Source organism: Barbus barbus (assembly GCF_936440315.1).
Source record: "Barbus barbus genome assembly, chromosome: 38".
In the NCBI taxonomy this organism is placed as follows: domain Eukaryota; kingdom Metazoa; phylum Chordata; class Actinopteri; order Cypriniformes; family Cyprinidae; genus Barbus; species Barbus barbus.
In genome coordinates, this window is record NC_136716.1 from 13,517,134 (window position 1) to 13,531,477 (window position 14,344).

The 14,344-nt window shown below is 34.8% G+C and overlaps 1 protein-coding gene across 2 annotated transcripts in view; it reads right to left on the minus strand.

Annotated features, from left to right (window-relative positions):
• Positions 1-14,115, minus strand: part of LOC306857510 (vesicle-fusing ATPase-like) — a 33,303-nt gene extending 19,188 nt beyond the window's left edge. Inside the window, exons 1-7 of one of the 2 annotated variants that reach the window (XM_079397487.1) lie at positions 14,017-14,115; positions 11,566-11,651; positions 11,358-11,467; positions 10,800-10,839; positions 2,063-2,229; positions 1,872-1,979; positions 1,716-1,791 (exon numbers count right to left, since the gene is read on the minus strand). In XM_079397487.1, coding sequence (XP_079253613.1) covers positions 1,716-1,791; positions 1,872-1,979; positions 2,063-2,119 — 241 coding nt within the window. In that variant the 5' untranslated portion in view covers positions 2,120-2,229; positions 10,800-10,839; positions 11,358-11,467; positions 11,566-11,651; positions 14,017-14,115. The remainder of the gene's footprint in view (positions 1-1,715; positions 1,792-1,871; positions 1,980-2,062; positions 2,230-10,799; positions 10,840-11,357; positions 11,468-11,565; positions 11,652-14,016) is intronic. The other variant, XM_079397486.1, reaches the window with a different exon arrangement.
• Positions 14,116-14,344: the final 229 nt, after the last annotated feature.

Sequence of the window (14,344 nt, forward strand, 5' to 3'; positions counted from 1 at the left end):
AAAACCACGTGTTCTGACTGCCATCTAGTGGTGCAGTTTGGTTGATGCGCTATTTGAAGCATATGAATTGAATTGAGGCGAAGCCACAGATTGAGACACTGGACAACACAGAATAAATAAAAGTTTATGGATTAATCTGTTACACACATGCTTTAACTTTTGTTCACAAAATTTATTTTTCATTTCCCATCACTCAATCTAGTTTAACACCATGAATACTGTGTGCTGTGTGACATGTGTACTGTCAAATTTTAATAACACATTTTAAAATCTAGTATGGGTTTATGAATGAATTACCAATACAGGATGCTTTCAAATTGATTTCAGTCAGACAGAAAAACTTTTGACAATATAGTGTTGAAAATAATAAAATAATTTAATCAAGTTTACCCTCAAGTTGTTCCAAACCTGTATGAGTTGGTCACCAAACAGTTGACTGTAGCCACTGATCTCCATAGTACAGAATACTACAGAAGTCAATGGCTACCATCATCTGTTTGGTTGCCAACATTCTTCAAAATATCGTCTAAAAGATTACAGAATGTTAATTTTTGGGTGAACTATCCCTGTAAATTCAGAAGCCATTCTGTTTTTCTGACATTGCTAACTACTAATAGGAGCTACTTAAAATGAGGGCAGACATATGATGGTTGACACAGAAAAGAATTACTTAAAATTATTTACTTCTTTTTTACTTCAATTGATTACACAAAGTAATTAATTTATCTTTTTAATAAAAACTAAATTAGAAACGTGTATCCTGCAAGCAAAACAGCTCAATTCTTTAAATGGGAAAATAACTTGTGCACAAAATATAGGACAAAAAAAAAAAGATATATCAATGGGAAAGAAAACCTATGCTGAGGAGCAAAGACTAAAACAGATGTGGTAGTGAATGTTAATGTAAGGTAATGAAAAGTTTTTTTCTTTCTTTCATGGAAATGAATGTGTGTGCAGTTAAAATGCAAACTGACTAAACTCATTTTGTAATTCTAATCATTTTAAACAAGTATAAATGGGATATTTGAAAATGAAAAGACATTCCAGTAATAATTTAATAAAGTGCTAACATGGCCTGTAAGTGTAACTGTAAAAGCATCTGATGTTTCACCCCAACTATCTCTTTATCAAGTTAGCAGCGACTAATGATAAAGACTATTTATCAGCAGCAGCTGACAATGTTTGATTAACTAGTCTAAACACTGAACTAAATACTGTAGGTACCATATGTGACCCTGGAGCACAAAACCAGTCATAAGTAGTATATTTGTAGCAATATCCAACAATACGTTGTATGGGTCAAAATGATTGATTTTTCTTTTATGCCAAAAATCATTAGGATATTAAGTAAAGATCATGTTCCATGAAGATATTTTGTAAATTTCCAACTGTAAATATATCAAAACTGAATTTTTGATTAGTAACATGCAATGCTAAGAACTTCATTTGGACAGCTTTTCTCAATATTTAGATTTTTTTGAACCTTCGGATTCTAGATTTTCAAATAGCTGTATCTCAGCCAATATTGTCCTATCCTAACAAACCATACATCAACGGAAAGCTTATTTATGTATAAATCTCAATTTCATAAAACTGACCGTTATGACTGGTTCTGTAGTCCAGGGTCACATATTAGAAAATATTCTGAAGACTCGTACACATGTTGTATGTCAGGGCTACTATGGTGGTGTGTTAAACACAAGTTAAACACTTACCAATCAAATTAAGAGATGAGTTCTCCGATTTCTCAAAAATCACCTGACTGTTGCCATGCAACAGGCCAATCTCAATCTGAAAAATGGAGACAAACCATATTAAAGCCACAAAAACACATGCAAAGGTAGATTTGATAGTAAGCAATAAAAAGCTACCTTCTGTTTTTTGCTGGAGCTTTGCTCTCCTCTAAGGATGCTGGGATCCATGGCCTCGATATCTTTTATGAGTAGTGAAAAAAGCTTATCACAGTAGCTGAAGACAAACTGTCAGGAAGACAATACAGGCTTAACAATACTTCATTAAGTGTGAGTATAACACTCATTTCATTAGCGCTTTGATAGCTCACCTGCTGGCCAATGCTAAAGGCCTGTGTGGAAAAAAACTGGATAAACTCAATCGCCATTTTATCAGAGTCGTATGGGTTGCTGTCAACGCTCTTCTTCTGGAGGAAGTCGATCTCTAGCGTTATGGTTCCCACGTACTGTCTCGACGGGTCAAAGTTGTAGACACTCACTGCAAACAAGACAACAGAGAGAAGCTTACAATAAGAAAACGCTCACTGTTGAAATATACTATAGATGTTAGTCAGGGTAGAAGACATATTTAATATAATGTGAATGAAAACAAGACTTTGTGTGAAATATGTCTTTCCAAAACAATTTAATAGGACAAAACTTGTGCAAAGAACTTGTAACAATACTACTCCAAAGAAATGTGTACTTGCACTACTGTTCAAAAATTTGGCATCAGCAAAATGTTTATTTTATTTTATTAATATTAATAAGGAGGAATGCTTCTTGAAAATCAAATCAGCAAATCAGAATGATTTCTGAAAGATCATGTCACACTAATGGCTGCTGAAAATAAATAACTATACTACTTACTAATCATTAATATATAGGGTACAACGCAGCTGAAGGCCCACCTTAAAAAAAATGTACTATTCACTGTGCCTAAAATGTATAATTGCCTAAAAAATATATACGTTGTATTGAACATTAATGGAGCAACAGATTTTGTGTGAAAATAAATCATTCAAGTTGTTTATTTTGTTTAAAAATCTTATAACTGTATGAGGTGGCAAGGCCCACCAGCATGGGGTAAAAGATTGATACAAATACTTCAGCTAAAATAATGTTTTGTTTAATAATGTCTAAGTTAATACTTATTCAAAACAATCACTTTAGCAAAGTTTGTACTGTTTTCTGCTTCATTTGAAAAAAATTAAAAATAAAAAAATTTAGTTCAATAAATATAGGCCTAATGTCATTAAGATATGTTAATATAAAAAATATATTTAAAATACATAAATAAAATAATTTTAATAAGTAAAGATTCCAAAAGTATTGAAGGAGATCCAATAATAATTGAAAATATATTTACAGTAGTAACAACAAATTATATTTTATTATATGATATGATTAATATCATGTTTTTAAATATGATGGTTTCATTCTAAACACGGTGATTATCTCTAATATGGACACATACATACTATATATGATATTTATAACAACATAATATATGATATTTACCATCTGAATCTAACCATGTCATGTGAACAAATGGAAATGTCAGCGATCTATTAATTATCATGTTAATTACTGTGCTTTTTACCCCAAATACATACTTTTACATATTCTTTCATTATTTAAAAACTGTTGCTTTAATTATCTTGAGCAAAACTGAAAATGGTCACACTTTATATTAGGTGGCCTTAACTACTATGTACTTGCATCAAAAAATAAGTACAATGTGTTCATACTGTGTTAACTGTTTTTATTTCAATGTGTTCATACTAACTGTGTTCATATTGTATTTCAAAACACTTCTGCTGCTATTGAGGTGGGATATGTTTAAGTTTAGGGACAGGTTTGGTGGTATGGGTAGGTTTAAGGGTGGGTTAAGGTGTAAGGGACGGTCAACAGTGTAATTATAAATGTAATTACAGAAATTGATTACAGATGTAATATATATTTAAAAATACCTAAGTACAATGTAAAATCATGTATGTACACAATAAGTTCATTGTATCAAATTATTAATTTCAGTGTAAATACATAGTAGTTAAAGTGCATATTGCAGGTTAAAAAATTTTTTCAAATGAATATATAACCTTGTATGAAAATACCACATGAACCATTAATGCAGGATTTGAAAATGTTTTACAAGACGCGAGGGCACAAATTTAGATAAAAAAGTGAGGCTTTCCTTGACAGTTCTCAAAAAACGTTTTTTTTTCAACATCGCGTCATATTACGTCACATAAGGGAGTCGTGTGCCGCACTCTGCTTTGAGCGCGCGCGAGTCAGTGTGTTTTCAGTAGTTATTTTTATTTCAATTTATCATTGTCATGGTAAATTGTGTTTGTGGAGGTTGCACAAACTCCAGCCTGTCAGGACATGGAGTCCACTGGTTTCCTAACAAGAAATATGATGGTATCACCGGGCATCGGTGCGTTAGTGCAGCTGAAGAGACTGGACTTCACTAATGCATCTGCGTCAAACATCGCGGTGGTGTGTAACTTAACAGATGTGATAGAGGCCAAGTGGAAAAGCATGGTCAGCAGTGAATGTGATCTAAACTTGTGTTTGCTTCTCCCAGCATATGCGTCTGAGAGAGGAATACTGCAGGTCACCACAGGCTCCAGGAGAACACAGCACTGTCATGTCCACTACACCTGCTCCTCTTTCCAGATCCCTCCAGTCAGAGGATCAACATGATGAGGCTGTTGGTGTATATCTAGCACTGCCTTCACAATTTAACACTTTAACAACACATTAGTGTGATACCCAGACTGAAAGATTGTTAAATGTTTTTAAATGGGTCAGATGGTATTTCTTTTGGTAGTATATGTTTGGTACATCCACATATATACATATATATATATATATAAACAGTTGAAATGTTGTGATTTGAGTTGGGTATTAACAGTGCTATGAAATAATATTTATGATTTAGTGCTGTATAAATAAAACTGAATTGAATTAACCATAAATGATTGATTGTCAACAAAATGGGGCCATTCAAAACCTTTATAAAGTCCTCCTTCCTCTGTAAACTATCTTCTAATGGCTGACACAACACATGCACCATAGTTCCAGCGGACAACTTGTCTGTATGCTGTCATTATTGATCGTGTTATACCAATGGCATCAAAAAATGTTACTTCTAGGTAGTCATGACCTAAATAGAGTTAACTTGTAATTGAGAATCAAAATTATTCAGACTGTTTTAATATTAAAATCTTTAATGTATTTATTAGGGCCGGGACTCGATTAAAAAAATTAATCTAATTAATTAGAGGCTTTGTAATTAATTAATCGAAATTAATCGCATTTTAATCGCATATAAATATTTGACCTGAGAACCGTGAGAAGTAAGTTTTTTTATATGGATTTTTACATTTCCCATCCCGTCCATGTTCACTGCGGTTTGTTTTTGGCTGTTTCTCAATATGCGTTCTTCAGCGATTTTGTTTTTTTTTTTTTTTTTGGATTCTTGCTGAATTTTTCTCTGGGTTTTTTTTTTTATTTTTATTTTTTTATTATGAAAATCAAAAAATGTACAAGCAAAATAGGCTTTAACTGAACAAACTTAAGACATAGAAAAAAATCACAATTTCAGATACAAGGCAGACACAACTAAGTTATATACATTGTACATCATTAACATCAATAATTAAATATGATTTAGAAATAAATTAAATAAATAAATAAAACAAATAAATAAAAAGAAAATACAGAAGGGGTTACAATATATTATGAGTCACTAAATTGGTTGAAAAAATTAGCTAATGTAATAGCTTTATTACTTTCAAGTGTATGTAGAGAAGAAGCAATAATTCTAAGCTCATTTATGAAATGAGGTATGCGTTCTTCAGCGATCTTGCGTCCTTGTGTTCTCGTTCTACGTCATCATTAACCGTCGAAGTTCAGTTCCAATTCTCAAGAACGCAAGCATAGATATATATAGAATGACAACGCAAGTACAGAGGATGCATGAAAGTGCCCGGATATGTTCTTGAAACTGAGGATGCATCGAGTGCAGACTTGAGAGAATCGAGCAGTTAGAAATCCCAGAAAACGCTGTGGGTGGCCGGTGTACGGAAGCCTGTAAGCTTTAAAGTCGCTCTCACAAATACTTAACGGCTCTTCAAGTTGAAAGTAAACATTTATCGTTTTGTTTTGGTTAATTTTAATAAAGTTATAAGACCCGGAGAAAGTCTGCATTTTTATTGGCATATTAAAATGAATCTTAACAGTAAAACATATAACGCTGTAAAATAAAACAATACAATTATATGAAAGTAATATCTATAATAGTATGAAATGTTTTAATAAGTTATGACATTTTGTAATATTTATTGTTCATTGGCCGTTTCTTATGCTGAGACTATGCGGTCAGTTAAGCAGGAATGCAGTACATCTCAGTTCTCATAAGTGTGCGTTCTGTGTTCTCGCGTCCTTCCGAGTTCGTTCTTCCAAGGAAGCTTGGCAAGACCGGTCTCTCCACGAGAACGCAAGTCCGTTCTTTGCGTTCTTGGAATTCTGAACGCTAGTTGGTGCTCCAGTATAATCAGTCCGCCGAAACTCATCCAGTGAGAAACGTTCCGTGGTGCAAAAATAAGTGCGATTAAAATGCGTTAAAAAAAATTAACGCGTTATTTTTGTGTAATTAATTAATCTAAATTAACGCGATAAAGTCCCGGCCCTAGTATTTATACATGTATACAAGTATTTAGCTTAGAGTAATAAATGATTTCTGCCCTAAAACATGTGTCTGCTGGTCTGGAGAGGTCTATTTCCCACACAAGCACCTATGAATCAAAAATGTGTTTATCTCTCTCTTTCTCCTGCGGTGATAAGAAACCACTATCACGTAACGTTAGTGTCGGATATTAACGAGTGTGACACACCTGATCAACGCTTATTAGTTTCTATTACTGGTAGTATCAATACTAGCATTGCTATTGCCTGATTACATTAGCTAACGTGTGTATATCTGTAAGCTAACACTGATCTCTCACCAAACACCAGCCCTGTTCTCCTCACATCAACTCAATTTGTCTTCTCTGACCGTTGTTCTGTCTAATCCTGGCCTGTCCTGCTCTCTTGGCTGCATAGCAGGCTCATCATTTTATCTGTGGTCCGTCATACGAGTGTAAATACACATTTAAAATTTCCTCAGCGTCCGAACTGTCATTGCGATCCATTGTTTTCCTGTGGTTTAAATGGACCGCTCTCCCTTTTGATGCGTCACTTCCGGTTTTGGTGCGTTTCAGATGCGGAAGTAAAATTCTCTCACAAAAACGACTCCAGAAGCCTTAATAGCGTATTTTAAAGTATATTTTAAAGAAAATCTAGAAAATCTACAGTATTTTTCTATACATCGACTCACTGGAGTCTCTAACCTGCAATATGCCCTTTAAGGCCACCTAATATAAAGTGGGACCCTGAAAATCACGAAGAAGACCTTTATCTCAAAATATATGTATTCATTTTAGCAATTCTCATTTGCTACTTAAATCTACAATATTTTAAAAAAACATAAAATATTAGATCAAGTAAGCACATAATCAACTTTGCACTGCTGCGTGCGATCACGTCAAAGATCAGACAAATAAACACGTGCATGTTGAAAAGTGAATGTTTTGCAAAGTGCTACGCCACGTTTTTGTGCCATCTAGTGGTTTAGATGAAAATAATATCAAAGGCGCCTTTACCCCGGTGCACCTTTAGCCCCATTGTACCCTACACACACACACACACATATACATATATATATAAAAAAGGCGCATATATATTTATATATATTAATGATACACACAGGTCCTTTTCAAAAAATTAGCATATTGTGATAAAGTTCATTATTTTCTGTAATGTACTGATAAACATTAGACTTTCATATATTTTAGATTCATTACAACACAACTGAAGTAGTTCAAGCCTTTTATTGTTTTAATATTGATGATTTTGGCATACAGCTCATGAAAACCCAAAATTCCTATCTCAAAAAATTAGCATATCATGAAAAGGTTCTCTAAACGAGCTATTAACAATCATCTGAATCAACTAATTAACTCTAAACACCTGCAAAAGATTCCTGAGGCTTTTAAAAACTCCCAGCCTGGTTCATTACTCAAAACCGCAATCATGGGTAAGACTGCCGACCTGACTGCTGTCCAGAAGGCCATCATTGACACCCTCAAGCAAGAGGGTAAGACACAGAAAGAAATTTCTGAACGAATAGGCTGTTCCCAGAGTGCTGTATCAAGGCACCTCAGTGGGAAGTCTGTGGGAAGGAAAAAGTGTGGCAGAAAACGCAGCACAACGAGAAGAGGTGACCGGACCCTGAGGAAGATTGTGGAGAAGGACCGATTCCAGACCTTGGGGGACCTGCGGAAGCAGTGGACTGAGTCTGGAGTAGAAACATCCAGAGCCACCGTGTACAGGCGTGTGCAGGAAATGGGCTACAGGTGCCGCATTCCCCAGGTCAAGCCACTTTTGAACCAGAAACAGCGGCAGAAGCGCCTGACCTGGGCTACAGAGAAGCAGCACTGGACTGTTGCTCAGTGGTCCAAAGTACTTTTTTCGGATGAAAGCAAATTTTGCATGTCATTCGGAAATCAAGGTGCCAGAGTCTGGAGGAAGACTGGGGAGAGGGAAATGCCAAAATGCCTGAAGTCCAGTGTCAAGTACCCACAGTCAGTGATGCTGGTGTTGGTCCACTGTGTTTTATCAAGGGCAGGGTCAATGCAGCTAGCTATCAGGAGATTTTGGAGCACTTCATGCTTCCATCTGCTGAAAAGCTTTATGGAGATGAAGATTTCATTTTTCAGCACGACCTGGCACCTGCTCACAGTGCCAAAACCACTGGTAAATGGTTTACTGACCATGGTATTACTGTGCTCAATTGGCCTGCCAACTCTCCTGACCTGAACCCCATAGAGAATCTGTGGGATATTGTGAAGAGAAAGTTGAGAGACGCAAGACCCAACACTCTGGATGAGCTTAAGGCCGCTATCGAAGCATCCTGGGCCTCCATAACACCTCAGCAGTGCCACAGGCTGATTGCCTCCATGCCACGCCGCATTGAAGCAGTCATTTCTGCAAAAGGATTCCCGACCAAGTATTGAGTGCATAACTGAACATAATTATTTGAAGGTTGACTTTTTTTGTATTAAAAACACTTTTCTTTTATTGGTCGGATGAAATATGCAAATTTTTTGAGATAGGAATTTTGGGTTTTCATGAGCTGTATGCCAAAATCATCAATATTAAAACAATAAAAGGCTTGAACTACTTCAGTTGTGTTGTAATGAATCTAAAATATATGAAAGTCTAATGTTTATCAGTACATTACAGAAAATAATGAACTTTATCACAATATGCTAATTTTTTGAAAAGGACCTGTATATATCAAATAAATAAACATTTAGAAGTCATAAATTATTTATTTATTTGTATTTTTACAATATTCCTATTTTAATATATTTTTGATAAATTGATAAATGCAGCTGTGGTGAGCACAAGAGACTTAAAAAAAAAAAAAAAAAAAAAACCTTTCCAAACCCAAACGTTTAAACAATAGCGTATGTGCATTTTTTGAGAAATTACCTACATTTGCGTATAGATTTAATTATTAATTTATAAGCAAAATTAACTGACAATGGTTTCAACAGAAAACAAATTTTCAGAAATTAAATTCTTGACTAATTGGCTAAAGCCGAGAACACACTACACGATTGTGAGGCCGATTATGAATGGAATTTATTACTGGCAGATGATCGTGTCCAGTCGGACCGGGTCTGTTCCAGTTGGGCTCAGTCGGCAGAAAAATCACATAGTGTGTGTGGTGTCTAAAGATTATTATCTCAGAATTCAAGAACCAGTCGTTGCCAGTTGTTTTCACAAAGATGTTTTTAAACATGTTTAATATTTGCGACTGACACCCGCGATTGCATGTGGTTATGCAGTGGAGATGTGTTCACTGTCAAACATCATTCAGCATTCATTTTGTAAATTTTGTTTCTTGATTAGAAGAAAAAAATTTGGTTGTTCTTGTTGTGATTTATTTCTTGTCTTTCTTTTAATTCATGTTAACACTGCAAATTAAATGGTTTCCTTTTTTTTTTTTGCAGTTGATGAAAGTAGGCTAAATGATGTCAGTGATTTCTCTCATTTGAAATAATATCGAGAATTCTTTTATTTCGATCTGCAGTCCAATAAAAGTTTTTTTCTTAACTTTGAACTTTGTTATGAAGATTTTTAAATCAACTTAACAAATATGCTAGGCTAACAAATTTTCTTCATAACCAATATAGGAACAACGAATAGGCTAGCCTATTTCTTCTATTCTTCAAAACAAAGTTTTCATTAAAAAAATCATTAAAAATCCATATTGCAATATAAAATTATTATATATTAATTAAATATAATAGTTTTGTGTCAAATGGATGAGGAAATTACATTGCCATGAATTTATTAGCCTATAACCTAATGTTTTATTTCATTCTAACCTCTGGAAAAGTAGCCTACTGTTTTTACTTAGAACCAATTCATTTTTAATCCCTGATTTTAGACATACATTAAATAATTAACATATTGTTGCTTGACTAAACATTTAAAAATAGCACTAGAGATGTTATAATTAAGGGAACTGGCAAGACAAATGCGTCTACTAAAGCAAACCTGCAGTCGTTAAGTGTGTTGTGTAGCAGACTGACTCAGTCATTAGGTTTGTGCTCCTCTCGGACTGTCAAAGACTAGAATCTGCTCCGGTCGATGGTAACGGTCTGTTGAGGTCAGTCTTAGAATGTTTCCTCTAGTTGTGTAGTGTGTCCCCAGCTTAAAACATCTCAAATTAATTTTCTACTAGCTCCATCTATTGTCCTTCCATCTATCCACCTCAACCAAATTATTATCACATTACATTTAATTAAATAATACCACACCAAATGCAGGTAACAAAAACTCACTGAGTTTTTGCACTATTAGTTTGCAGCCAATCATATTTGGTGCTGGGTTTTTGTTTGTTTTTTTTTTGGTCACAAGGTTAATAATGTAAAACGGTACACATACCTTCCACATCCTGGTTTAGAGACAGTCCAGCCCATTTCCTCTATGACACAGAGAGCATATCAATTAATTTCTATTATCTTGCATTTAGCCTACATGTGCTTTAGCATATTAGAGGCCACACAATTATTATAAAGATATTATTTGTAAGATCCTACTGCTAAAAGCCATACAATATATTTGTACAACTTTCTCTTGATAGATGGTCTTACTGTAAAGCACACTAATAACAAAATGTGTACTTAAAGGTTTCCCAAGATGTGTTTCAGTTATTGGTCTCTTGTTGATAAAATATCACATCATGCCATAAAATAAGACCACTGTGGGAAAGTTACTGTAGTACCTGAGAAGTCTTGCTGCTGTGATGTTAACAGATGAAGGAGAAGCAGGCAAAAACAATGCAAGGCATTAAGAAATAAGCATGCTGACAACAACAGTATATCTTGTACATCTGCATACTATTTCAGTTCGCCAGGCAGATGGCATAAAGATGGTTACATAAAGACATATTCAGAGAATACTGTGTGTCATGGGACGTTTGAATTGCCTTAATGTTGACACAAAAGTGTACCTGAGGTAGACTGAAGGCAATGGTTCCTGGCACCACGCTTGAGTGGGTTTTCACCGTGAACACAAACTTCTGAGTGGGTGTGGTTTTAATGGTCAAATGTCTATGAATAAAAAAAAATATTTGACATATGCGTTTACAATTTGTGTTTCAATACAATCACATCTCTCGTTTCTGATTCATTACATATCAAATACTTACTGCCCAGATTTGAAGTCCTTCTCACTTGCAACCACACAGTTTGTGAGAGACAGTTCATCTGTCGGGCATCTCGCTGCTTGCATTAGCTGAACAGGAAAGAAGAAAACAGCAAGAAAAGCACAGAAGTGATGCTCAAATTTCAGCCTGTATATACACTAGTCAACACACTTAATCATTTCCAATTATTATTTTCCAGAAGCCACCTTTGTCTAGATCAGGGGTCTTTAAGGATTATGGTAAGCATAACCACTATTCATAAACTGTGTTTCAGACCAATAAATTAGTAACAAAATCAGTGTCTATTATCCTTTTCACTTAAAAGAACAAAATCCAGCGTATATGTCAACACTTACCAGCTGTTAAAATCCTAATATTCCTCATGACAAAAAAAGGAGTCACTCCCCCATTACTTTTTCTGTAACCTGATATTCACCTATTCAAATACTTACAAATCTCCATGTTTAAGATGACGCTCGCTGTGCAAAATACTGAGAACATACAGTAATGCTGTGTGATCTTACAGGATTACTGTAGGGCTTCATTAAACCCTGGTGTGGTATTAACCATAACATGAGAAGAATCTCAGACCTTCTCAATCTCACGTAATCTCCTTAAATATACAGCCTGTATATCAGAACACCCACTTATCCTATTTCTGTGATACAACAGAAACAGACACCTGACACACAAGCAACACATACAGTGGGGTCCAAAGCTTGGAGACCACATTGAAAAGCTGTTTATTGTTGTTGTTGGCAGTAGAAGTTTTATATATATATATGTATATATGTAAGGAATAATTGACGACGGGCCGTTGAATTATTAGAAAAATAATGCACACCCGAGGTGGTGATGCGGCCACGACGCGAAGCGGAGTGGCCGTTACACCTCGGGTGTGCATTATTTTTCTAATAATTCAACGGTCCGGAGTCAATTATTCCGCTTATACTACGGTTGCCACACCTCAAGACATCGATCAGATTATATATTTCAAGGGATTCGTCCGGTTTTTCTACTTAAATCGCTATTGTGAGTAGGATTATTTCTTCCGCATCTCATCCAACGACTCTTTTGCTAGTTCCAAAACGTCATTTTAAAGCTGGCAATGGAGGCTTGAGCCGTTGATAGCAGACTAATGCAGTTAATAATGAAGTTATTAGAAAGAGAGCGAGAGAGACAGAGACACAGAGAAAGAGAAACAGAGAGAGAGAGAGAGAGAGAGAGAGAGAGAGAGAGAGAGAGAGAGAGAGAGCTTGTATGAATTAGGCTACCTCTGTGTGTCCCTCAACAGTGTTCTGAAGCACCGTCTCTAAACTGTAAGTCTGCTTTAAGATGCAGCGCTGTTATTACCTCGCTAGTGAGAAATGTCATGTGTAGCCTTTAAGTTGCTACACTAGGCTAACTGATAAAATCGTCAGGGCAGCGCTGACAACGATGCGAAGTGATATGGAACTGTAATGCGGTCAAGAAAGCTGCCTGGAACTACGTTCGCCGTGCGTTTCCCTGAAAATAATTGCACACCTCAGAACGTTCGTCAGCCAATCAGATTCAAGCATTCAACGGCCCCGTAGTATAAATATATATATATATATATATATATATATATATATATATATATATATATATATATATATATAATTAATTAATTTAAAATTTTAGTCATTTGGTTATATGCTCTTGTATTTTTAGCAGTTTTGTTATTTTTAAATATTTCTGTTTAACTTAGCTTTTTAAGTTTAACTTATGCATTTTTTTCTTCATTTTCAGTTTTTAGTACTTTTAGTACTTAAATTGTTTTATTTTATTTAGTTGTCACATCAACCTTTTCAATTCTAGTTTAGTTTTTCATCTAATATTTTTCTCCAGCTTTATTTCAATGAATGAAAAGGATTATAATAGTTAATAATAAAAAACTAATATAAAAAAAATAAAAAAACAATAAAAAAATTTTAGACCTCTGTATGTCCGAGTCTTTACACGACTGAAAAATAACATTATATTGTAAGCCTTATACTGTACTTTTATTTTCAATTAGGTAGTTGAATATTCATAAATCAATAACCTTGCTGCCTGTCAAAAACAGCATTCATCTATCATAATATCAACTCTCATTCACTTTTGATTCAATTATCTGTAATTACAGCAACCAAAGTAATATTAACATGCATTTGCCAAAGTCACTCTTCAAACGCCTTTAAAGAAAACACAGCTGTTGCTTCCACATAAAAAAATTGTAAATATCCTCGTGACTTTATGTATTCGCAACACTGCAAAGTAGTGTTTTCCTGAAAAGTCATCAGATGTGATGTGGAACTCGTCTTCCGGTACTGCGTGTGCAAACACAGCGCGTATGAATGGACCTGAGCTTCTGTAAGCGCCGAGTAGACTGTCGAAATTACGAGTTATGTCTGTGAGACACCAAAACAACTTTAATCAGAAAGAAGTACTCACCCGGCCAGCCATTTCTGCGTTTATCAGGTGATCAAGATGAATTCCGCAAGAGCAACACGACTAGACGCTGCCCCTAGCGACCACGCTGCTCTCCGCAGCTGCCAAACAGGAAGAGAAAATCCACCAAAATAAAAGCACGAGCTTTTTGGTATAATATATTGTAATATTTTTTATAAATTTATATATTAACTTTTTTATAACGAGCATTAAAATGTATATCAAAAATTATATAAAATGTGTAATTAATTTAATGATTATAATAACAACAATTTTTATTATGTGTATGTTTTAGCTCATATGTATAAATTCCTGCCTTCTCATGTTTGCT